The sequence below is a fragment of the Chenopodium album genome, chromosome 3 (genome assembly GCF_948465745.1).
Source record: "Chenopodium album chromosome 3, dcCheAlbu1.1, whole genome shotgun sequence".
NCBI classification, from domain to species: Eukaryota; Viridiplantae; Streptophyta; class Magnoliopsida; order Caryophyllales; family Amaranthaceae; genus Chenopodium; species Chenopodium album.
Window position 1 is genome coordinate 57,846,206 of NC_137836.1, and position 27,802 is coordinate 57,874,007.

Consider the following 27,802-nt stretch of genomic DNA (forward strand, 5'->3'; position numbering starts at 1 on the left):
GCATTACAGCTTGTAGCATGGAGTAATAGATGATTAACATACCGATTTTCATGATAATCATACAATATTTTTGGATTCACATCATTGAGCATCAACGTCAATATTGTCGCTTTGAAATGAGTGATTATCATCTTCCTTTGTTGCAAAATTTGGCCTTGTTGAAGCATTGTTCATAACAATATCCTTATTAGCGTTGCTTCCCTTGTCAAGTACTGAAGATGTAATAATTTCGATATCTTCATTTGAATCTTTGCAACTCATTGAAGGCATCAGCTTTGTTATCTTCTTTATCTCCTTCCCTTTACCCCACACTACCCCATATAACCCGATCACAATTAATATTGCTCCTAGTACACTGGTACAAGTACACCACTTATATGTTGTTATCTCATAAAAATAATAGAGATTAAGAAAATGTTGATTTATTTACGAAAATGGCATGCTAACTGAGATGTTTTGTTGATTTATTTATGAAAATGTCAGTAGATAAACGATTTTTATTTATCGCTAGATAAACTGGGGCTCTATCTTGGTATATATATCTTAAAGGGAAAAAGATTTGAAAATGTACCTTCCAAAGTATAACTTTTCATCCAGTAAGAGATATCCTGCAAATGCGACTAGAACGACTGTTAAAGAGTTAAATATGGACACGAACAATGGTCCTTTAAGACGAATACACCAAGCGGTTAATGTCACCATTACACCAGAAGCAACAATACCCTGCAATAACGTGAAGAATCACTTAATCATCATTTACACACACACACACAAACATATATATATATATATATATATATATATATATATATATATATATATATATATAGGGTCAAATGAGAAGTTTCTTAAATGAGAAGGATGAGAAGGATTTTATGTGCATAAAATTTTCACTGAATGTGCATCTTTTTTTAATATAATGTGCAAAAAAAAAATTTGACCGAAATTGAATGTGCATATTTTTTGCACATAATGTGCATAAGTTCTCGTTTTTCCAGAAATTGCAAAAAAAAGTATCAGGTTCAAAGTCAAATACGCACATTTAGTGGAAAATATATGCACATTTAGTTTAAAATAAATGCACATTTCATCCTTCTCATTCTTCTCATTATAAGATCCTTCTCATTGGATCTCAACATATATATATATAAATAAAGTAATTACTGCTGATGTCATTACTTTTCACATGTCAACCTCTCATACAAAAAATTTCCTCCAAAACTAATAATGACATCATTTTTTTTTTCAACATAAATAAAAATTTGAAAAATGGTAAATCAATTCTATATTTTCCTAACATATTTTATATTTAATTTGACTAATTATTCAATTTTCATTATAGAAATAAAAGGAAGGTCGGACTATTTCATTTTCTTATAAACAATATCTTTTTCTGCTGCTCCGTATATTTTGTACATATTATATGAATTGGGGTTTCCACCCTTTATTAATTTCTCAATTTATTAGATTTTGCTTAAATTATTTGTACTATGTACACATTACACACAAATAAGGTAAAAAATATAGTTAAAATAAAATAATGTTAAAATCGCACATCACACGAGCCTAATCTAGTCTAGTACTATACTAAAGTGATCTCAATAAAAAATTATTAGATTACACATGTCAACACCACATAATAAAATTTCCTGCCGAAAGCATAGTTTTTTTTTTTGTCATTTTTTTCATTGAAAATTAAATAATTTCAAGTTACTTTTAAAGCTTAATATTTAAAAGCAATCAATAACTAAAATTTAACTTTATCAGGGTAAAAAAATAAGATTGAAAATTTCAATTTCAACATACACAATGCTATATTCAATTAGACTAAATAAAAAAAATAGAGTTTGTTACATATTGATAATTCCAATATTGATCGACTAAGTAAATCAGCATACTGAATTTATTTTTCATATACTATGCATAAAAATAATCCAGTTATGTAGTAATTGAAAAATTATGTTATGCATAAAAATAATCCAGTTATGTATTAATTGAAAAATCTAGCTCGGGTATTAACTAGTTGTCAATATAATGATCACCAAAAGGACTTGGTAAATACCATTTACCTAGCCCCTTTAATAGAGTAATACTAGTGTCTCCAAAAAAAAAAAAAAAAAAGTAAAACTAGACTTTTTTTTAATAAATCAAGAAAAAAGAGAGTAAGGGTATTTAAGTCTTTTCAGAGGAACATCACTCTCTTCTCCCTTAGCTTATATAATAGAAATCAAGGGTTTTCTTAATCTTACTTTTATAACATATACTCTACATTAATAATGTTGGAAATAAAAAAAACAAAATGTAGAAATTTACTGAAGAGATTAATGTTGCATTCTTAATTAATAACAATGGAATTTCCTCTGTATGTAGGTTAAAACAAAACCAACAATGGTTTAAAAGCCAAAAAAAAAAATGTAGCCACCAAGGGCCTTTTCTATTTTATTGAAAACAATTCAACTAAAATAAATTGAACTCAACTCAATTCAACTGATTGGGGCTGAACTGAAATGAATTGTTTATGAGAGAAGAAAATTAATAACTGAACTTAACTAAAGTGAAGTGATTGGAGTTGAGTTGAACTAAACTGAACTGAAATTAAACTGAATAACGACATCAAGCACGAGACGGCGTGCCCTAATTCCTAACTTCATGAAGACTAAATCTAATTGATAGAATATGATAAATATTCTCGATATTATTCTATATAGAAGGATATAGTTTGTTAATATTATAAAATTATCTTGTGAGGTATCCTAACATGTTTAGGACTTACTCTTGTAACCCTATATATATTTGATCAATGGAATTATTCCAATATTAGAAGTTTCACAAAATCTAACATGGTATCACAGCCAAGGTTTTGATCCAACCTAGCTTCTGCATTAATTTATTTCTTCTTTTATTTCCTTCAAGCCCTAGCTGCCACCCCTACCAACCGTCTCTACCACTAGCCGGCCACCGTAACCAAGGACACTGACACACCATCCTCTTCTGACTATCACCTTGCTTTTGGAGTTAACAACATCAAGAATGTTATCCCTAAATTCTTGATCGTGAAAAAGTACATTACTCAAATTGGGTTGAACTCTTTGAATGTCATGCTCATACGGACAACGTTCTAGGTAGACCATATTGACCCAAAAACTCCTAAGCCTACGGATTTGTCGAATGCTTTGTGGAAAAGACTTGATTTGGTTGTAAACAATTGTATCTATGGCACAATCTCCCCTGATTTGCTTGACACGGTTTTGTGCAAAGGGGATATGACACAAACTCAATGGGACAAGATCAAAGCGATTTTCCAGGATAATAAAACAACTAGGGAAGTGTATCTTGAAAATCAATTTAATGCTTTGCATCTCTCAAATTTTCTTGATATTTCTTCATACTGTCGTGAATTGAAGAACATAAAAGATCAATTAGCCAATGTTGATCAACCGGTGTCGGTGCAAAATATGGTGATTCAAATGGTTTCGGGTCTCGTAAATACTGATTTCGACACTGTTGCTGCCATGATACAACAGATGGACACTTTGTCATCGTTTGAAACTGCTCGGTCCCGTCTTTTACTCGAGGAGTCAAGACGTGCCAATGATACAACAGCGTTCGTGACTTTGTTTGTGGCTCAATCAAGCAATTTGACCTCCACCAACACCACCTCCACACCAACATACACAACAGCAGCAGTCCACCGGCAAAGGTAGCAACACTGGTGGTCGGGGCTATGGTAAGAGTCGTGGCCGGGGCAAGGGTACGGTCTTGGTCGTGGCCGTGGCCAAGCACAACAACATCAGCCCCCTCAACAGCAGCAGGAGGGTGCACCATTGTGGGGGATGCCCAGCAGCAGTAGTGGCCTAGCAGAACGGGCCAGCAGGCCCCTCAATGGGGATATGCCCCCTACCCGCATCCACAATAGTGGGCAGCCCCAAGGCTATCCACTCCGTAGCAACAGCAGACCTAGAAGAGGCCGTAAGCTTACTAGTCAGGCCCCCCGCAATGGCAGCCCCAATATGAAGCCCAAGGTTCAAAGTACGGTTCTTTGATGACCCCAATTGAACTAGGCAATGCTTTTGCGACTATGAGCTTCCCAAACTATTATCCGTCTTGGTACATGGACTCTGGTGCCACATCGCACATGACAAATCAAGTAGGTAGTCTCTTACCCATTTTCTATTTAAGCACTAATAATTATATTCAAGTGGGTAACGGTCAACTCATTCCAATAACGGGTTACGGTCATTCTACTATTGCTAATAAATCTCTCACTTTACGTGATGTCTATTAAGCTCCTCAAATCCTCGAAAAATTAATTTCTGTTCGAAAATTTACTAATGATAGTTCTATGTCTATAGAATTTGATCCTTGTGGTTTTTCTGTGAAGGATCTTCGAACGAGGAAAATAATAACCAAATGCAATAGTACCGGGGACCTTTATCTAGTACTCCGTCAGCTTGTCTAGCCACCTCTCTCACATCCTTGTCTCCATCTACATGGCACAACCGTCTAGGACATCCCGGGGCACCCACTTTTAATTTTTTAAGAACTAGTAATTTGATTGATTGTAATAAGAAGCTTGACTCCAGTACTTGTGTTGGTTGTCAATTGGGAAAATATATTTGCTTGCCTTTTCATCATTCTAAAAGAAATACTTATTCTGCTTTTGAGATTATTCATGCCAATTTGTGAACTTATCCTATTCGTAGCAACAAAGGTCACAAATATTATTTAGTGCTTTTGGATGATTTCACTCATTATGTGTGGACTATCCCCCTTGCTTACAAGTCTCAAGTGTTTTCAAACCTTTCTTAATTTTAGACAATATGTTCTCACTCAATTTGAACGTCCTATTAAGTCTTTTCAAAGCGACCATGGTCGCAAATTTGATAATGACCCGTTCAAAACTTTATGTGTCAAAAATGGATTGGTTTTTGGCTTTTCATGTCCTCAAACATCCTCACAAAATGGCAAAGCCGAAAGAATGATAAGTACGATTAACAATGTTAAACGTACTCTTCTATTTCATGCTTCCCTTCCTACAAATATGTGGTATTTCACTCTCAAAACCGCAACATATTTGCTTAACATCTTGCCAAATAAAACTGTCAATCAAATCAATCCAGCTCAAGCACTTCTTGGGGTAATACCGTCCTATAGTCACCTTCGGATTTTTGGGTGTCTTTGCTTTCCAAACTTGTCTGCTACTATTCCTCACAAATTAGCACCTCATTCCACGCCTTGTGTATTTTTGGGTTACCTTACCTATATATATTTGATCAATGGAATCACTCCAATATGAGGAGTTTCACAAAATCTAACACTAATGTTATACGCAGTATTTAAATGAATGAGTAATAACAAACTTACGGAGTAGGAAACAGTGAGAAGTCGAATGTTCCAACCCAGCTTCCATGATTTCAAGTCTCGATCCATACAAAACGCGAACACGACAGATTGAATTGATCCCATTATACTCATCAAAGCTGTGCACGAATAAGGACTTGGATAGTTGATACTCATCTTCGCCTATCACAACCCCAAATTATGGCAAATTAATGTTTTAAATACTATTAAGAAATAATGCTACAAAATACATGCATTTATAAAATTTAAGTTTCTAATACTAATTTTATTTTCATATCTTAGCCGAAATGCTTTTTTTTTTTTTTTTTTTTTTTTAGGATCAAAACAAAGTTTGTTCAGAACAAAATAAAACATAAAAGTGAAAAAGGTTGAATAATGGAGGGTGTCCTATAATATACCATTGTTAGACACAAACAAATACATAATAATGACAATTTTGTAAATAATAACATTTTGAGAGTAGTACTGAGAGGTAATATAGTACTGCTAAACAATCTCATTAATACTATATATGTTTCCAGTAGTAAAAAAGACACTCTTAGTAATACTTAAAAAAAAAACATTTTAGTAGTACTATTAGGACTTTCAGTACTATAAAAGGTTATGCAATTTTGCTTGTGTCTAACGGTGATGTATTAGAACTTTCTCTAAATAATGATTACCTGCACAATCAACCAAGAAGCATATGACACTACAAGATATTATATCAAAGAGGGCAATTAAAATCGCCCTCTTAGGTTCAAATTTCGCCCTATTAGGCAAAGAGGGCGATTTTGAAATCGCCCCCAGGTCGCCCTATTAGCTTCGTCCTATTAGCTTCAAAGGACATACAAATGTTTCGCCCTCTTTGTTAAATATCAAAGAAGGCAAAAAATTTCGCCCTCTTTGATCAATATCAAATAGGGCAAAATTTTCGCCCTCTTTGATTGAATCAAGCAAGACGAAATGTTTATTTGCCCTCTGAAAACAACTCAAACAAGTCAATCAATATTGCCCTCCTTGCTCAAACTTCGCCCTGTTTGATCAAATTTTAAAGGGCAAAACCAAAGTCGCCCTCTTTGTTCAATTTTTAGTTTTTAAAAAAAATAATTCTAAGAGTATTAACAAAAGTATTTAATAATTCTAGGACATTTAGTTAATATAAATTCTAATTTTTTCATTATATATTCTAATTTTGTCATTATATATACAAAAGTATTAACCAAGTTTTCCTAAATAGCAATTATTTAATAATTCTAGGACATCTTTTGCATCTTCAAGCATCCCCTTTTTCCATCTGATCATTTTTCCAAGAAATGCAACCAGCCTTTGGTGTCCTCCATCCCCAAAACATCAGCACACTGACTTGATCCCCTACCTGCAAACATGACAGAAAAGAATATATTAGTAGGAATGTAGGAACTTGATGATGAATAAATGAAACCTTCAGCAAATCCTTCTTCTTTTCAATTAAATCAACTTTATTCATACAGAGAATACGCTTTTGTTTTAAATTAGGCTCAGACCCCATGCGCTCTATTAGTCTAATAACCCTTGAATTAGGCCTGAGAATCAAGGACAGATTTGAAGGATCAATAAAATTAAGGATTAGTTATGACTTTGTGAACTCAGATAATACAAATGGAATTATGAACAGGCATGCATGAAGAATCATACATATGGAACATCAGGAACAACACAAATGTAGTTATCATCACACAACATTGCAATAAATGTCACATATTGGACAAGTTTAATCAATTAAGTTTTGCAGCTGTGATAAAATATCAATAGACAAATATAAGCTGCAAACCATCAGATGCCAGAAAACATTAAGGACTGACATTTAGGCACATTAGAGATGATTGAGAGTTACATACTCCCAAGACCAAAGGAAGCAAAATACAAGTGGAGCTTAACGATTTTAGCAGAATCCAATCCTGAATTAAAATTATCCCCTGGTGATTTACTTTCACATTTCATGATTTAAAAAAAAATTGAGAACAAACGCATAAATAGTCACAGAAGTTACATATGCATAGACTAAATCAGTGTATCAGTTATAAAAACCCTATGCCCAAACTCAATGAAAATTCAGAAAAAAAACAAGTCAAAACATTACGATTAATCCAACTTGGAGTAGCTCAGCAAAATTGGCAGAAAGCAACGTACATATCATAATAAAATATTTAGATGGCAGTCAGTAAAATGGGAAAAATTCTCTATAAAGTATTAATAGAAGTAGTGATTTACTCCACATACAACATACTTTGACAGTTAACCATGGCTGGCCAAAAATATCAAAGTAGAAAAAGATACTTTGTATAAAATATTACCTCTATCAAGCATCAAGGCCAATCTTCTCCATGATTAACCGAAGCTTTTGTTCTAGGTCTTCTTGTTTCTTCTTAGACGCTTCCAATTCAGCTCGCATAATATTATTTTCATTTTGTAGTTTTTCAACATTTTGTTCCAGCTCAGCTCTTCCTATCTTTCCATCTTTAGATGACACCGGGTGCCCTTTGCCTAAACCTCGGGCATAACCTGAACGATGTCCAAGAACCTTCACATAAGCTTCTTCAAGAGTAAGATTATCAACCCCCTTTTCACCAATTTCCTTCTCATGCAACTCCTTTAATTCCTTGAACTTCTCCTCAGCCTCATCGTCAAACTTCCCATTTTTATGCCTTACAAGATAAAACAAAGCCAGAATTTTAGTATAAAGAAAAATAAAGTGTTCGTGCATTAGACAAATATTCAATATACCTCTTTGACTTCTCCCATAACTTTAAATACATGGGATCATCTTTAGCTTGGGATGAGGTGACGTTTGAACTAGAACCATTAATTTCGGTGACCTCATTCTCATTTTCACAAGCTTGTGCCTCAAGTTCCTATCAAATCATATACATACACTTGTTAATTTTTGTTTTCTGATACAATCTGAAACTGATTTTGTTGTTAGAAGATCAAGGAGAATACAGTCAGCAGAGTTTCAGAGTCACAGCAGCTAAGACAGAGACAAATTCAGCCAAGACAGAGAACAGATTCAGCCAAGACAAAGAACAGATTCAGCTAAGACAGTGAACAGATTCAGCTAAGACAGAGACAGAGACAGACATTAACAATAACTTATACTCACCAATTCATAAATTATGCGAGCTGTTGATTTCGCACCACATGCCGACTTGATCTTCTTTGCAAGAGCATTTGCCCGATTCTTCTCGCTCCTTTCCTACAGATTACAAAACAACATATAGGATTAGTAAAGGGGAAGAAAACAATCTTCTTTGCAGAATTCTGATTACAAGAGCATTCCCATAACTTACCTTTTGTTTAGGAGAGCTCCAATAGTTATAAACAAGCCACTTCCATTGTTCAAGTTTTATTGAAGGTGGGCAAGCATGCTCCGCCTCTAATAAAGATTTGCGATTTGAAAAATAGTCGGCCTTCAACCTTTCTCTCCAATGCCTATAAAGGGTTGAGCATTGAATCCTTATTGCTTTGCGGATGTGTGAACCTTCACCCAATTCGTACTTTGACTACAAAAATATTCAAATTTAGTGATATGAACCTTTTAATAGCAATGACAGCGATTACGAGTTTACGACCCAATATAAATCATGAAGGAGTGAAGGACCATGCCAAAGTGATAAAACTGCATGTGTTAAAAGATATTGTTCTTCATGAAATCATCTGACAGTAAAAGTCCTGTTTGATCTTATATTGATCATATGACCATTTTATATGCAGGAAGTTTTCAATCAGTAGACTAGTTGCAGAATTATTCTGAGCTCAAAACAATATAATGCATCGAAGTTATAAATAGATGTAAAAGACACTAATTCATATACTAAATCCTAATCTGATTACATTATGATGTAATAGACCAACATTTGCTACTTCATAATACTACCACAACACACATTATTTATGAGCCAAAGTGATTTAACCTTTATAATCCAAAGCCAAAAAGTAATAAAAGGTTTTGATTCCTCTCATACACTTGTTCTGTAAAAAGATACTCTTATCCTTTCTACTTTTGATATTCTTATTATGCTCTTATCCACATCATTTCCTGACATTTTGCAACGGAATATTTTCCATGAAAACTAGATCATCTTCATCATCATCATCATACTCTTCTTCTTCTTCTTCGAATTTTTATTCTTCTTCTTCTTCTTCTTCTTCTTCTTCTTCTTCTTCTTCTCCCAAAATCTCATTCTCCTTTGACTCAAAATCAATTGAGTTCACTAACATAGGAGGGACATCATTTCTTGGTAAAATCTCATCATCTACATCATTCACTATTGAGTTAGGTATTCCTAATTCAATATCATCATTCTCATCATCACAACCAATATCATCAACAATTGGAAAATTGTAGAAGTTACGAGGAATTGTCTTAATAACGATTCTCCAATTTGGCTCATTGTGTGCCCTCACGTAATAGACTTGTCCAACTTGGGATGCCATAGCAAATGGCTCATTGGTTTGTAAAAACCTTTTGGTGTTGACACTAATAGTGCCAAACTTGTCCCTTTTTATCCCTCGCCCCTCCCTATAAATATCGAACCAAACACATCTAAACAACACCACGATTGGTTCCTTATCCCCACCATTTGGAACATCATACTCCAATTCTATGACTTCTTTTAAAACCCCAAAAAAGTCTCTTTCTCCACTCTCTTCATCTCCTTTAACAATTACTCCACTATTTTGTGTCTTTCGCCTTCTTTGACGTTTTTATGTGTGGAAACGATGCCCATTTACATAATATCCTTGATAGCTTCTAACACTTTTACTCGGGCCTCGTGACAATGATAGTAACTCAGTTGTTACTCTTGGATCTCCTTCCATATGAAGATTCCATATCTATGAAAATAAGTCATTTTGGAGAGATCGAATTAGCATTAACACATACAAATCATAACCTTAATCTTAACCTTAACATAAAGACATAACACTTACTCGTGATTGAAACCAATCCACTACACTTGGTTTTGGCCCACCAATAGAGGCATACTCTCTGTTCATCATATACGTGTTAGTGGTATTTCACATAATGATGAATTAATGATTAAAAGAATAAAAAGATATAGATGCCTTACTCCACAAATGGTTGTACTTCTGGACAATTCATAAGAACATATAATTGAGCTTGCTCCCAATCTAAGATGCTCAATTGCTTGAATGTTCTTCTACCTAATGGATTTCCCTTGTTTTGAAAAACGGATAGTTTAAACAATGGAGAATGATAATTCTTATCCAAGTCATTTCTACTCATGCGATTGAATTTTTTCTCGACACCACTTAAATATCTAGAAACGAAGGTAAGACATTCTTCCATTATACGGGCATTAGCTATAGAGCCTTCTAGTTGAGCTTTGTTCGTTGCAGTAGGCGGCTTCATGGTGTACATTTCCCTACGAGAAAAAACCTTATTAAATGATGCCACAAATTAAACAATCACATATTAATGTAGATGAGCTACAAGATTACCTTTCAAATCGATATTGCCAACGATATTGCACTGGCCCAGCAAGCTTGGCCTCAGTAGCCAAGTGGATTGGGAGGTGAACCATAATATCAAAGAACGATGGAATAAACACCTTTTAAAGCTTACAAAGAGTTATTGCAATACTCTTTTCCAATCGCTCCAACACATCAATTTTTAGAGTTTTGGAGCACAATTGCTTAAAAAACAAGCTTAGCTCAACCAAAGGTTCTAACACTTGCTTAGGCAAAATGCCTTGAAATGCCGGTGTAAGCAAATCTTGCATAAAAACATGACAATCATGGCTCTTCATGTTCGAGATTTTTCCATCTTCTACACTTGCACATCGAGCTATGTTAGAAGAGTAACCATCTGGCACTTTAACCTTAGACAACCACTCCGATACTCTACGCCTCTCAAGCAATGTCAATTGATAAGGAGCTCTAGGAATGGCATATTTATCACCTATCTTGATAGGTCTCAATTTCTCATGCATGTTCAACTTCAACAAATCCTTTCGTACGTTCAAAGTGTCCTTTGTCTTATTAGGAATATCAAGTACAGTTGCTAAGATACTATCACAAATATTTTTTTCAATATGCATCACATCTAAGTTATGCCTTACCAAAAGCTTACTCCAATAAGGGAGTCTAAAGAAGGTACTAAACTTCTTCCATTGGCCAAACAAGTATCTTTTGGTTCTCTTTCTCTTCTTCCCAAATATCACATTCGGAACACCATCAAAGGCTTCTACTATCTCATCCCCCGACAAAGGGATAGGAGGTGGTCGTCTTTCTGTTTCTCCATTGAATGATTTTCTATCCATTCTCCATCTATGATCGGGATCCAAGAATCTACGATTAGCATCAAAGAATTCTTTCTTTCCAAGCTTCAATCTCTTGTGTGAGGTATCTATGTGACATGATGGACAAGCAAGTTTACCACAAGTACTCCAACCACACAAATTTCCATAAGCAGGAAAATCACTCATTGTCCACAATAGGGCTGCCTTCATTGTAAAGTTTTGGCGACTATGTGAATCATAAGTTTTCACCCCAACTTCCCATAATTCTTGAAGTTCATCAATCAATGGTTCTAAGAACACATCAATATCCATTCCAGGAGACTTGGGACCAGGAATTAGGAGTGACAACATGATGTATGGACTTGTCATGCACATCCATGGTGGAAGATTGTATGGCACCAAAAACACTGGCCAAATGCTGTAATTAGCGCCAAAATGTCCACCGGGATTGAAACCATCAGTCGAAAGACCTAATCTCACATTACGTGGATCGATTGAAAACTCTGGAAATGATTCATCAAGCTTCTTCCATGCCATTGAATCGGATGGGTGTCTTAATATGTTGTCATCAAGTTGTTGCCTCTCTTTATGTCATCGCATGTGCTTTGCAATTTTCGATGACATGAAAAGCCTTTGAAGCCTTGGCACTAAAGGAAAATGGCGTAGAACCATACGAGGTACCTTAGGCATTCTTTGTGAGGCCCCTTGAGATTCCGAGAAGGTAACACTATCATCAAATTCACTGCTACCTTCCTTCCATCTTGACTCCTCGCAAATAGGGCATGAATCAGCATTTTCATACTCTTTTCTATAAAGTATGTAATGATTGACACAAGCATGAATCTTCACATAATTCAACCCAAGGTCTTTTGTGTACTTCTTGGCTTCATAAGAGCTTTTTGGAAAGTTTGGGTCATAATTAAAGGCCTTTTGTAATGCACTTAGAAGCCCACTAAATGATTTCTCACTCCAACCCCCACTAACCTTAAGGTGTAAGAGAGTTACAATGAATTCAAGCCTTGAAAATGTTTTACAACCCGAAAATAGCTCTTCTTCTGCATCTTTCATCAATTTATAAAACTTATCGGGAATCTCAGAACAATCTTCACCCCCTTCATCCCCATCGTGCTCCTCCCGCACTACATTTGTCGCATCATGTACCAAAGAAGCCATCTCTTCTGATACAAGAGGATCTTCATCATATAACTCATCACCTTCCTCCTCGGACATCTCCATCTCACCGATGTCAAGGGATTGTTCCTCTCCATGGAATACCCATGGATTGTAATCAGGGTCTATTCCCACTCGAAGAAGATGAACACGCATTGTCGATCGGTCATGGTCAAAGTAATTTCGACAATTCAAACAAGGACACCTCTTCTTATCCCCAGAATTAGGGTTAGTGTCCTTGAAAGCAAAATCAAGAAAGTATTTAACACCATTTCGGTAACTTGGTTGAAGCCTACCTTTCAACCCTTGAACATGCATCCAACTTCTATCATTATCCATTCTATATTACATAAAACAATATATAAGTATACCACACTGTTATAAAAAATTGCATAGGCTTATGAGTGTCAAAATAGGATTTATATCACTATTATGCTAAATGTTAATTGGGTGGTTGAATGATGAAGATGCTAACATAATGATAAGCATAAGCAAATCACATGAGCTAGAAAAATCACTTCGAGTATCAATGTCTGCCAAAATAACATTATTATCATTAACTTGCTAACATGATGAACTATCACTAGTGTATATTTAATTATAATAGGTACATATCCTCTAAACTTTTTGATTTCCTTTTTTAACAACAATATAGCATTCTGATTTCCTTTTTTTATGCACTTGATAAAAGTCCATCATCAACTTACAATTTTATAGCTAATATCAACTATAAAAAGGTAGTGCTGATCTATGAAAGAAAAACACATATATAGGAGCAAGATTGCATATATCAACTTACTTTTAGTTCTGAATACAAGGCACACGAATCAGAGTTGCATATATAGGTATATACAGACATGAAATGCAGTGTATAAAATGTAAAGAGTACCAAACCTACTCAGCTCGCCAATCATCATTGTGTTCTTAAAAATTCACCAATCATTCACACTAGCACTACCACAACCACAATCACGGAATCTGAATCAAATTCTAAACTCCCAACTTAATAATCTCATCATCATCATCATCATCATATTCATGGACCCGAATTTCCAGCTCAATATTCCGAAATATCAATTGTATAAATATAACTTATAATAATGTCAATAATTATGTACATTATAGAAGATTCTCCAGTATTTTTGCTTCTCCAGTTTCTTCTATTTCTTATTGTTATTTTCCTCTTTACTCGAATTGCAATTCTCTTCGTTTTTCATCAGTTTCATCATTATGTTTTATATTGTTTCTTCATAAGCTATCTGACATTACTAGCATAAATAACAACTCCAAATAACTTGCAAAATCAACAAATTGACAAAAAAATCAACAAATTTAGAGCAATACTAACATGCAGGAACAAATTGACAAAAAAATCAACAAATTGACAAAAAAATCAACAAATTAAGAGCAAGGATTTCAAGAATCAACAAATTCTTACAAATCAAAAGCTTAATCACATAGTTTTAAGCCAAAATTTACCAAAATTTTGAGACACCTGAACGACTTGCAATCTGACCGACTTCGAGCAATGATTTGGAGCGAAATCTGACCGACTTCGAGCACTGAATCGAGCGAAGAATCTGAACGTCTATTAGGAGTGAAAAATTAAAGCAAAGAATTAGGTCGAAGAATTAGAGCGAAAAATCTGAACGAAGATTTAGGGTTCATACATTTTTGGGGGAAAACGTTCAGAGAGAAAACGTTTAACTTTTTAATTTTTTATGTCCTTTTGTTTTGATAGAGAAAACCGTTGTTTTATTTTATTAAAATATTTATTGACTAACGAGGGCAAAAAAGGAAGTCGCCCTTTTTGCTATTGACCAACGAGGGCGAAAATGGAATTCGCCCTATTTGTTTGAAATACAAAGACGAAAGTAACATTAGCCCTGTTTGTTTCTTTTAAGTTTTGTAAAATAGAAAAAACGTTTACATTATATTTTATTGAACAACGAGGGCGAAAATGGAATTTGCCCTCTTTGCTCTATTATAGAGGACGATTTTGTGAATTCGCCCTCTTTGCTCTATTATAGAGGACGAAAAATTAATTCGCCCTGTTTGCTTTGAAGTACAAAGACGAAAGTAACATTCGCCCTCTTTGCTCTGTAATAAAAGGGCAATCTTAATTTCGCCCTGCTTGATAAAAACTAACAAGGCAAAATCAAAATCGCCCTCCTTGATCAATGTATATCGCCCTCTTTGATCTTTTTTCTTGTAGTGTGAACAACAACCACCAAGCGCAAGTACAGACCCAATTAGACGTTCTCGCGCATCATGTACCACTGGTCCATGAGCTACCTCTTTCATTAGGTGAGCCTTTGGTGACCCTATCTTAATTTCAGCACCTTTATAAAATGTAAGCACCATTGCACCTAAAATCCCAACTATAGTTCCCATAACCTTTGCTCTTCCCGGAAATGTTTTTAGTGTTACCTTCTCCAACCTATGAAAATCGAATTATCTTAACTTCATCAATTACGATTTATTCAAGCATTATTCAAGGGATTGTTGAATGAGTTAATTAAATAATTATTTTTTTGTTTTTAGCTGAGACTAAGGAAGTATTATCTATTATGTCACTTTTTGGAGTAGCTTTACTTCTAATAATTATTTTTCATCTTAATTAAACTTATTTTATCCGATTTAAGAAACAAAATTAGCTCTACTAATTTCACGAATCAAAATAAATTTAGACATGATAAGTTCAAAAAATGACAAAATAAATAAGTCAAATAAAAATAATTATGATAGATATATAATAAAATGAAAAAAGCTTAAACAAAAAAATATATTAGTTAAAATAAAAAATTTAGATAAGTAAATTCAAATAGATAAAATGAAATAGACAGACCCTACGCGCCCCCACTAAATCTTAATTTTATGTTTCTAGTAATATAATAATTTTTTTTTACTAAATTTGAGTTATTAAAAATGGAAGAGACTCTCATAAATCAAGCTTATATGCCAAACTTGCCATATTATGTGGTATTCTTGTAAATATTTGCACCAAGTGTGCCCCTTGATTTACTAACAATGTCAATTAGACTTAATCTAAAGTGTCGTTGGCTTCATCTTATTTTTGCTGAACTGAAACTATTTTTGCTAAACTTTTATTAAATTGAAATTAAGGCCCGGTTCATTTCACCATATTTGAAATTATTTTTGCTGAACATAAATTATTTTTCCTGAATTGAAATTAATTTTACTGAACTGAAATGATTTTTGCTGAACTTAATTATTTTTACTTATATAATTTTTCTTTAAAGATACCAAATTTTATTGAACTAAAATGAAATCATTTTAACTAAATTGAACTTATTTATACGGATTGAAATTGTTTTTATTTAAAATTAATTTGTTTAAAGTGAAGTAAACAGAGCCTAATTTTATGGAACTGAAATTATTTTTGCTGAAATGAAATCATTTTTAGTGAATTTCTATTAGGCTCCGTTCAGTTTACCTTATATTTGTTGAATATAAATTATTTTGACTGGAATGAAGTTATATTTGCATAATTGAAATAATTTTTACTAAACTGAACTGAAATTATTTTTGCTGAAATAAAATTATTTGTACTGATTTCCTTTTATATATCTTCTTTAAAATTATTGAATATTACTGAATTGAATTTTTTTTTTTTTTGTTGAATATTATTAGGCCCTGTTCTCTTCACCTTAAAAAAATTATATTAAGTAAAAATAATTTCAGTGCAGTAAAAATAAGTTCAATTCAGTAAAATTAAGTTCAGTTCAATAAAAATAATTTCAGTTCAGTAAAAATAAGTTCAGTTCAGTAAAATTCAGTTTTCTTACAGAAGAATTATAATAGAAAATAAGTAAAAATAATTTCAGCTCAGCAAAAATAATTTCAGTTTAGTAAAAATAATTTAATATCGGCAAATATAATTTTGTTTCAATAAAAATTATTTCAGTTCAGCAAAAATAAGGTGAAGAGAATGGGGCCTAAAACTATTTTTACAATACTGAACTTATTTTTACTGAATTGAAATTATATTTACTTAATACTCCCTCCTTTTTTTTTCAGCACTTGGGAGTCTACATAGTTTTAGGAAAGTAATACTATAATATTGTGACTGGGTGAATCAATTATTACATTAAAAGTGCTATGGGGATCGGACCATGAAAGAGAAAGTATGTGAGATATGATTAGGGCTATACACTGGTCCAAAACCGGACCGGATCTGACCACGACCTGATTGAATCGGGACTTGAATTATTGATATATAAGGACCGGAGATCAAACCTGAATAAACAGGTTCGATTCCGGTCCATACCTGAAAAATCAGGTATGATCCGGATTTGGATATGAATAGACCTATTAATTGAATTTTGGTTTTTTTTTAAATAAAATAAAACTGCTGCACCTGTTTAAAAACTTGTTGTTTAGACCTTTTTATGGACCTGTACACCTATTTATGGACTTATTTAGGCCTGTTTAGGATTATTAAATAAAAAAGTAGCTTTACCGATTTCAGGTCCGAACTTGAAACCCGAAATCATAGATTTTTAAGAACCAAGATTGGACCTAAATTCACTAGTCTGGTCCAAACAGGTTCGGTTTAGGTCGGTTTCAGGTCCGGGTCAGTTTTTGTACACCCCTAGATATGATAGATATTTTTATTATTTAAATGGAGACCATGGAAGAAAGAAAAATGATAAAAAAAAATTTGAATGGGGTTAAAATAAGAGAGAAAAATAATAAAATATAGTATAAAGTTACCAAATGTAAAAGTTGCGCATTAAAAAAATCACCCATAAAAGGAAAGTGGTGCAAATAAAAAAAACGGATGGAGTATTATTTTTTTAAGGTGAGGTAGTCAAAAGAGCCTTATAACTCTTCCTTTTTTCTGTTTTTTAGAAACCCTTATAATTTATTTATAAAATTACTAAATTTTAGTGAAATGAACAAATCTTTACTGAACTAATCTTATTTTACTAAACTAAACTTATTTTTATTGCACATATTTTTACTTAATACTTTCTTCGTTTTTTAAATATTGCACCACTAACCTTTTAAGGAAATATCACAAATATTGCACCATTTTTATTTTAGGAAAAAAAATATTTATGTTCACACTACAAATACCAAATATAACCTTACTTTTTCATACTTCATTTTTCAGTTTATGTATACTATCACATGGGCAATCTTGTATTTTTACCTTTCTCTCTCGTCCTTTTTTCCACTACAAAAAATCTTGTACTAAACCTATATGTTGCAATAAAAAAAGAATGGAGGAAGTATCATATTTTAAGGTGAAGTGAATATGGCCTAACTTGAATTTTCTCTTAAAAACGTTGAATGACTTTTATTTTTACAACATGAAATATAAAATTTAAATAAACGCAAAAAAAAATTATATATATATATACAAAGACAACTACTTGTAATAGAAAAACGGAAGAAATAAACTAATGACGTGATAATTGAGAATATATAGTAAAATACCTGAAAAAAACAGCAAGAATGAAGGTAATAGCAGGGATAAGATTTAACATAGCAGCAGCAAAGGTGGCAGAGGTTAATACAAGGCTTTCCAAAAATAGATTATAAACAAATGTTCCCCTGCATTAATTTATTAAGGGTTGTATTAGAAAAATAACGCAAGTTGAACATATGAGTAATTAAATTAGCATGAAAATTTTGAATTATGTAGGTTTAGAATTAGAAGTCTTTTACTGTGTTGTCTACTTGTCTTAAGTCGAGTTGTGCAAATTTTGGTTTGATTACATACTAGCAAGTTATTTTCAAAACCTAAAGGAATAACTGAAAACTAACAGAACTACTTAGCGTCAGGTTAACCAGGTAAGGACAGCATGGCTTGTTAAAAAATTATAACCAAGGGGTACCGTGTGTAATGTGGAAAAACAATGGACATAACTTGAAAAAAGTCAATAACATAGGAGCACTATGTTGAAAAGCCCTGAAAAAATATGAGACGTAAATTTTTACAATAGTTGTAGTATGGATCGGAGTAGGTTCTAACAAAATTTTCTACTACTTAGTATTTTGTTTTAGCATCATTTATGATTAAAAGAGGGGGGGCATTGACCATATTTACATGTTAGAGGACCTAAAAGTAGAAATACAAGAAATTTCTTAATTAAATAATTGGAAATTTTCTCAGAAAAAACCATTTAAAGCAACTATTTTGTCAGGAAAAACCTTATAAAAAATTTTTGGCAAGGAGAAACCAGATTATAAATTTTTTTTGTTGAAGAAGACCAAAGGTTAGAATCCGGCATTGACTTAGTGTTTTCCGACGTTGACCCAACATGTGCCGGTCACGTGCTCGTTTTTTTACTAACTCCACCCAATTACTCCTAAATCCCCCCCACTAATTTCCCTCTAAACCTCTCCTTTTAATTTACCCCCTTATTTCTTCTTATCTCCATTCTTCTTCTCTCTCCTCTCTCCTTTGTCGAGGTAATTTATTTGATCTGCGCCTACTGCCATGGCATCACTCCTCTAGCAAGAAATCAATCAAACAACTTAAATTCCACCCACCTTTAACAGTAAGTTCACTAAATGCTTTGTTTTAATTGAATTGGGTTTCCTTTTTTGGGCAACATATATATATTGTTCTGATTTTTTTTTCTTACTCTGGTCTACAATGGTGAAGAACAAAGCAACGAAAGGGGGAATTGCTGGAGTTGCGTCTTGTTCGAACAAGCTAAAAGGAACCAATTACAAAGTTATTTATAAAAGAGGGGAAAAAGACCTAATTTGAGATCAATTAGGGAAAATTACAAAAGAGGGGAAAAAGACCTAATTTTTCAAACACCTGCAAATTCGAAGAACTAGGCAACAATTAAACACCTAATTCACTGTATACTTGCTCGACTTTAATTGAACAAGATTATTTATGGGATTAGAGGGAGGAGATAGCAGATCTCCGAGAGTGAGAGAGGAGAGAGAAGAAGAATGGAGATAAGAAGAAATAAGGGGGTAAATAAAAACGTGAGGTTTAGAGGGAAATTAGTGGGGGGGAATTAGGAGTAATTGGGTGGAATTAGTAAAAAAACGAGCACGTGACCGGCACGTGTTAGGTCAACGTCGGAAAACACTAATTCTCACCTTTGGTTTTCTTTAACAAAAAAATTTTATAATCTGGTTTCTCCTTGCCAAAAAATTTTTATAAGGTTTTTCCTGACAAAGTAGTTGCTTTAAAAGGTTTTTTCTGACAAAATTTCCTAATTAATTCTATATAAACAGAAGTCTGATTAAAAGATCCAAAATATTGGGTGTCAAGAAACAACTAACCCGAATAGTCCACACAGAAAAGCTTGGCTGAGAACCGTCCATGTTAACTTTGGTCTGGTTTTCCTAAGAAAGACAACCAAAAATACACATGGTAATTAGCAGGTTATTACATTTTGTAACATGTCAAAAAATAAATAGAAAAATAAGAGAGAGAGAGAAGGGGAATTTAATGGGTAAATTACACGTACATTTTGGCTCAATGAAGATTGCTACGGAGTAATAAAAACAGATGGATAAATTACCCGTCAGACATGATTTAATTAACTTAAATTATATTTACTAATGAACTAAATTTTGATTAACTATAATTGTTCTCTATTGATTAAAATGAAGTAAGGAGTACTTATTTGTACAGAATTTAAAGTATATTTGATGAAATATAATGTTTTTTATTTTTTGATGAAAAAAATATAATTATTTTTTATGGAACTTAATTACTCCCTCCAATTCATAATGTTAGTCCCATATACTATTTTGGGCGTTTCAAAAATATCTACCCATATTGAATATATTTTATTCATAACTTGATTTTTTTTTTTGTAATTAATTGGTTTTGGATTGATGATATGACTCTAAGTATTTTTTTAACACTGATTAAAGTGAGTAAGGCCTTAAATATAATAATTATTTATGATCATTAAAAGACTCGCACAAGTAATTAAAACATTTATGATTTTTTTGGACAATGAAATAGGAAAGAAAAGAAGGGGAGGGAAGAATAAGGGAGGGAAGGAAAGAAAGACGAGTTTTCCTTTTAAATTTCTCCGTGGTTGGAGAAATCAATTTCTTACAATTTTATCTCTCGATTTATCTACTCTTTAATTCCTTTCCTTCCTCATTTGTTATCCAAAATGATTACCTCCCTTTATTTCTCTTCCTTTCATTTCCCACAATTTTTATCAATCCAAACAAAGTTTACTACGTAAAGCTGGTATATGTTTTTTTTTCCTTTGATGAAACATACAATGCAAGTATATGTCAATGACAACAAGAGAGTGTTACAAAGATAAATTACAAAGATCAACAAGTAGATAATTGTCTAACAATTTAAAGTTACCAATTTAGAAAGGAAAAATGAAACCAAAATTCCAACATCAGTCCGGTCTTCTCTTAAAAATCCAACATTCCATTAATCTCATAAAAATCTAACTTTTATACCCTACCTTCTCCAACAGATCCATTTGACCTATAACACGTTAAACAAGTTAAATTTTTTATTTATTTATTTTTAATCTCTCACTTTCCCTTCTCACTCCTCTCTCCTCAAGGCAGCACGCACCTCCGCTGCCACCACCACCTCTGCCACAACTAACCCCTCCCTCACTATCATTCTCCCTCTCTATCTCTCTCTCACCTCCTCCTCCATGGATCAACCCTCAGCGACATTGAGCTTGCGAATCCAAGAAATTAGAAATAATTGCAAATCCCCTAATGGTGGTTGTGTTTCAAGCAGGTCGAGGAAGGTTTCCGTTTGTAGTTGGTGGCCAGTTTGGGAGGGTTTGGGTTTGGAGTTGGTGGCTAGGTAATGGAGTTGGTGGCTAGGTATGTATGTTGGTGACAGGGGAAGGTGGTGATGGTGTGCGTTGGGTTCCGGTGGCTGTGCGGTTTTGTTAGTGGCGGGTGCATTGGGTTCCGATGGGAGGGGGAGAGGGAGTGGTGGTAGGGGAAGGTGGTGGTGGTGGAAAAGGGGTTTCTGATTAAAAATAAATAATTGAAAAAGGTAATTGATCTTTTATTAGCTTACCCGTGGCATATAACTTACAAAAGTCGATCATCAACAGGTAATGGATCTGTTGAAAAAGGTGGGGTATAAAGGTTGGATTTTTATGAGATTAATTGAATGTTGGATTTTTAAGAAAAAACCGGGCAAAGGTTAGATTTTTAGTTTCCATTTTTCCATTTAAAAAATGTGTGCTTTACTTTTTTGGTCTTTAAGAATCTTGTTATTTACATATTTGCATGTTCTCCATTAAACAACATTATTTGAATCACATCTTTAGTTTTATGTACAAATCATAAACAATTATTGACACCGGTCACACCGCTGGTTGCATTCCCTCCATCTACAAAGAATATTTTAGTATTCTATTTTACAACATTCACATAAAACCTTTTCATTAATTTAAATGGATAAATTTTTTACTCTACTCATGTGATGTAGACAGTCTTCCTAAAAATAATTTTTCCACTCCACCTTACATCATCTTTCAACTATGAGCATCATCTAATGAAATGCTTACCAAAAGGTTTGAACTCAAAATCACTTAAATGTGAATTAAAAGTCTTGTCATATTGACTAGATAAATCATGCGTTTATAACCGACTAATAATAATATATTTTTATACATGGAAGGTAGAGAATTTGACTAGTGATGACAATTTCTTAACCAATCTTATTACTCCCTATATTTCAGAATAATCACAATACTAGATGTTGCATAGTGTTGTATGAGAATTTTAGGAAATGACATTTTCTAAATATAACATATAGGTAGTCGGAGAGGGAAATAATAAAAAGGTAGTGTAACTGTGTAAAACCTTGTTCTCTTCACCCTATTTTGTGCAAGAACTTATTAACTGATCAAAACTTATTTTACTGATTCTTTATTATATTGGTTCTTAAAATTTATCGATTCTTATTTATTAAAAATTAATTTTACTTGGTTGAAATTATTTTTTTGTTACATTGAACATATTTTTGACGAAATTAATTACTAAATATTATTATTTCAAGATGAAAAGAACAAGGCCTAAATAGGGTTATAAAGAGAAAAATAAAACTCTAATATTTCATCAAGTGGGTTAGTTGGATAAAAATTCTACTATGGTCATTCTTAAAATGACCATCTCCATTCTTTAATCTGATTGGTTGATTATTCTTTTTTTTTTTTTAAATGCTTGGTCAAACTTTCTTTCTATTTATTTCTTTTTTTAATTCATTTGATTTTTTCAAAAATTAATTTCTGATTTTTGGAAAATCATTTTCTGATTTTTATAATAATTTTATTAAAATTGGTTTTTTACTAAAATTTAAAAGAAAAATCAGATTAAATTATAATCAAAATAAAAAAAAAAAACTGTTCATCATTCTTCAACGTTCATTCCTCCATTAAAGGTGATTTTTCTCCGTCAATTCCTTGAAATCCAAGCTCTGTACAGTGTTTAAATATGTTACATTGGTGGAAAATCATTACCTGATTCTTCTTTCCTTCGTAAGGTGTCTCAATTTTTCAACCATCTAAAGTTCTTCAGTTAATTTTCTCTCTTTCTCATCCTTAATTATCCCCAATTTCTAGGGTTTTCTGGGTTCGTATTCAAAATTTGAAACAATTTAATTTTACCCTTTGGGGAATTTGGTGGTTGAATTTGTCTTAGTATCTTCAATGTTTTTTCAATTCTTCCCCAAGTTTCTACGGCTTTTTCAAGTTTGAGGCTACCAATCCAGATTTGCTAGATTTGAAAAAAAAATCTAGATTCATTAGAAACACGATTTTCGAAATCAAATCATAAAATTTCGTATATACTGTGTTGATCGGGGCATAATTTTAAACTTCATCGATGTGAGAGTGTATTTATGTGACAAGAATCATTAAGTGATGGTTAATTTTATCCATGAATGAAGATTATTATTTTGAGGAACAATGAAGGACTTTTACTTTTTAGTTTAATTTTATTTTTTAATTTTAATAAAAACTGATTTTAATAAAATAACTATGAAAATTACAAACTAATTTTCCAAAAATCAAAAATTAATTTTCAAGAAAAAAATTATTTAGATAAAAGAAAAAAATTATAAAAAAGAGGTTTGACCAATCAAAAAAAAAAAAAAAAGGGAAAAATCAACCAATAGAATTAAAGAATAATGATGATCATGATAAAAATGACAGATTTTTCACCAAATACCATTGAGTTTTAACATAATTCACCAAATAAAACCAACAATTTTCAAATTCACCATATACTCTTCAGTTTTATAAAAATGTCACAATATGTCATTAATGACTAACAGACGTTAACACCGTTAGTCATAAAGGTTAATAAAGCCACGTGGCAACATATAATTGGTTCCCTTTTTAAAATTATTTAATTAATTATAAAATTTTTTTTTAAAAAAAAAAAAAAAAACCAACCACCCATGTCTCTCCAGCCAGCCACCACCGGCCGGCGAAACTCGACCAGAACCCTTACGCCGGCACTAAATCCGACCAGAACCCCCATACCGGCCCAAAATTCGACCAAAAACCCCGTCGGCGTTACTCCTTTTCCCTTGAAACACGGTGTCCACGAAATTAATCAACCGAACCACCAGCCGCGAAATATCCTATCTCTCTCGAAAAACCCTCCCTAAACACCGGTAGGTGACCAAACCCACCTCCCCCGCGTTGGCGAACTGATTTTCGCCCCTCCTGGTGTCATCTCCACCCCAACTAAACCACCACTACGTACGTCGAAACCCTAAAACCAAAATCTAGGGTTTCAATTTTGGTGTTTTAGGGTTTTGGGTGGTTGTGTTCGGCAAGTTGGGCGGGGACGATTGTGAGAGAGGGTTTGGCCTACCGACGAAGGTGGTGGCTGGAAATTTCAGGAGGGAGAGGGGAGTTCGCAGGTGGTCTGGGGAATTCGACAGGGTGAGGGGAATTTGTAGGTGGTGGCTAGGAATTCGGGAGGGAGAGGTGGATGGGGTCGAAAATGTAGCCGGCGCAGGAGGGGGGTTGGTCGCCGGCCTGTCGGGAGTGGAGGTCGGGGCTGTGGTGGTGGCAACGATGGCTAAGTTGCTAAGTTAGTGGATTTTAAAAAAAAAATTAAAATAATTTCTCTAAAGTTAATTAAATAAATAAAATAATTATTTGTTTCTAAATTTTTTTTTAATAATAACCAATTACAAGCTGCCACGTGGCGTAATTAATATTAATGACTAACTGAGTTAACGAAAATGACATGTTGTGACATTTTTATTAAACTGAATGTTATATAGTGTATTTGAAAAATGTTGGTGGTATTTGGTTAATTATGTTAAAACTCAATGGTATTTGGTGTAAAATCCGTAAAAATGATCGTGGAGCGAGAAATACTACGTAATAAATAGTGGTGGAGAAATGAAGGGAGTATTTGATAATGTTCATCAATGTACAGAGTAATATTTTTGCAAACAAATTAAGTATCGTGTAAATAATTTTAGTTGTTTTTTTTTTTTTTGATAATTATGTTTTGTTTTTAATAATCATTGTGTAGTATTCCGTATAACACGATATGTGCGTGAATTTTTCATACATTTCCAACTTTATCTATTTTAGAAAGTTAGAAAATAATAATAAGATTAATGCTATATATAGCCTTAAGGACTATATATAAGCATTAAATACGCTATTGAAAATTGTGTAAAATTAGGAATTCATGACAAAACACGCGTAAATCGGTGTAATTAGTGTTTATATTTGGTAATTTCTTAACTTTTTACGATTTTCAAGTGTAAACTTAATACTTATATGTATCCCTAACAACTATGTATAGCATTTTCCAATAAACATATGTCTATCCAACCAAAATCATTCAGAATACAATTTGGAACATCGTTCATTATGACACATTGACACGCACTAGATTTATATGGGGTACCATTTTCCAACAATACTACGTATAATTTTGAGCCCATTTGATTACTTTACGCGAGGAAAATTTACACCAATGCTTAATGAAATTTTTTTTCTCGTTAATGGAATTCTTGACACGAACAATAATAATTAAATAAACGTCACACATTTAATGCATTTAGTTACAATTTTAATTTAATTCTACTATAATAAAAAAAACAAATAGAATTACAACTTTGCTACTTCAATTTCGCTGTTGTGTCACTTGTGTGTTGGGACTCGTGGTAATAAGAACATAATTGCTGAATCATCTCAATTCCCAACAGCTGTAAAGATTTTGGTCTTCAACACAAATTTGGTTGAGTCACGTAATTATTTGAGTTTATAATGCAATTGAATGGTATTTAATGTTTCATTTTGAAATACCATTCTTATGATATTGGCTCATTTATTTCCAAAGACAGGCTTGCATGCATGCATGCATTTTTCGAACGAGTTTTTTTTTTTTTTTCCTACTAGTAATATTTTGATGGTGGAGAAAAATACTAAAATAGTACACTCTCCATAATTTTATGCTTTCTACTTTGAATTTTATTATCTCCTTTATAAGTAAAAATTTCAGGTATGAAAACAGCAATTGCTGGAAAATAGGCAAGGTCGGATTGATGAAATTAATTAAAAAGTTAAGAGACAATAAATGAAAAGTCAATACCCAAAAATAATCAAACTACTAGAATGCGGCATGCCATAGGTACTATATAAAGTAGTTTTTCAAAAAAAAAAAAAAAAAAAAAAAAAAAAAAAAAGATTTGATAATTTAATTTTCCAAAAAAAAAGTTCATAATAATAATAATAATAATATTATTATTATTATTATTATTACTACTACTACTTATTATTATATATATACAGCCCTAAGGGCTGCACACAAGAAGCTAAAAGTGCAAAGAATAAACATGAATTTAACATTTATTACACCGATTTACTCGTCAATTGTTGATAAATTCCCAACTTAATACTAAAAAATGAAGTATATTAAATGGTTATATGCAGCCCTAAGGGCTGCATATAGCATTACCCTTATTATTATAGTAATAAAGTTTTTCTCAAAAAAAATATAATTACAGACTAATCTAAGATTATACTATTGTATTAATTCTATTAATTGTTATAAGCAACCTTAAAATTATCTTACTAATAATATTATAATATAATACCCCAAATATGCATATAAAATCAACGGAAGTAGTATATGAAAAACAAGTATTACCAATTTTGCACGGATATAGACATTTTGAGGTGAATGTCAATCAATTAGATTCGAGGTGTTAGATTTCGTTAAAAAAAAAAAAAAAAAAGGTTTGAGGTGTTGGGTTCAAATCCCATTAATTAATTATTAAATTAGGCCGTATACTTTGAGGTGAGATTGCTCATTCTCTTCCTCCGTTAAAAAAATTAAGAATCTAAAATGACAAGCTAATTGTACTCAGTATAGTAATACTACCCTATTAGGCCGAGATTCATTACCATTTACCAATCAAAATAAATAAATAAGGAGGACAAACTAAGTTTTCATTAGAATGATTTTTCAATTTTTATACAAACTTGCATACAAATTCATTACCATTATCGAATGTTATGATTGTCGTTGCAAAAAAAGAGAGAGAAAAGGGGAAGAACCTTTCAACAAAGTAAGCGACTGGGACGATGAAGGCGGCCGCGAAAAGAAGGCGATATGCCACTAAGACCCTGAGGTTCATGCCATCAACTGCAGCAAGCTTGTATAAAATGTTGACAACAGCAAATGAAACTTGAACAGTCACCATCATAATTATTGATGTTATGTCATTCATGAATTGCCAAAACTCAACCATTTTAAAAACAAACCCTAAACAATGAGGAAAGTTGTACTTCTATTCCTCCAAAGTTAAAGAAGAATTTTTTTTTTCTTATTCCTTTTTTTTTTTGCTTGTTCTGTGTTTGCAGTGCAACAGAATTGAAGCTTGATATTAGAGTGTATTTATGAGCATGGAAATTTAAGAAGAGTGTTTTTGTTTTTCTTCTTGGGATACCCCCAATTCAAGTCGTATGTAAATATATAATTGAGGTTCCCTTAAA

The 27,802-nt window shown here is 32.7% G+C and overlaps 2 protein-coding genes across 2 annotated transcripts; both read right to left on the reverse strand.

Moving 5' to 3' along the window:
• Nucleotides 1–81: 81 nt before the first annotated feature.
• Nucleotides 82–27,802, reverse strand: LOC145625146 (WAT1-related protein At1g68170-like). The gene is made up of 8 exons (XM_081678226.1): nt 27,365–27,802; nt 20,094–20,156; nt 18,279–18,395; nt 15,035–15,252; nt 6,024–6,052; nt 5,365–5,523; nt 572–723; nt 82–355 (listed from the first exon to the last, which is right to left on the reverse strand). The coding sequence occupies exons 1-8, from the start codon at nt 27,556–27,558 to the stop codon at nt 82–84; spliced, it is 1,206 nt and encodes a 401-aa protein (XP_081534352.1). The 5' UTR covers nt 27,559–27,802.
• LOC145621455 (uncharacterized) lies at nt 6,058–10,925 on the reverse strand. Its single transcript, XM_081676186.1, has 7 exons — nt 10,843–10,925; nt 9,595–9,901; nt 8,670–8,882; nt 8,483–8,575; nt 8,107–8,234; nt 7,677–8,027; nt 6,058–6,718 (listed from the first exon to the last, which is right to left on the reverse strand). The coding sequence occupies exons 1-6, from the start codon at nt 10,923–10,925 to the stop codon at nt 7,682–7,684; spliced, it is 1,170 nt and encodes a 389-aa protein (XP_081532312.1). The 3' UTR covers nt 6,058–6,718; nt 7,677–7,681.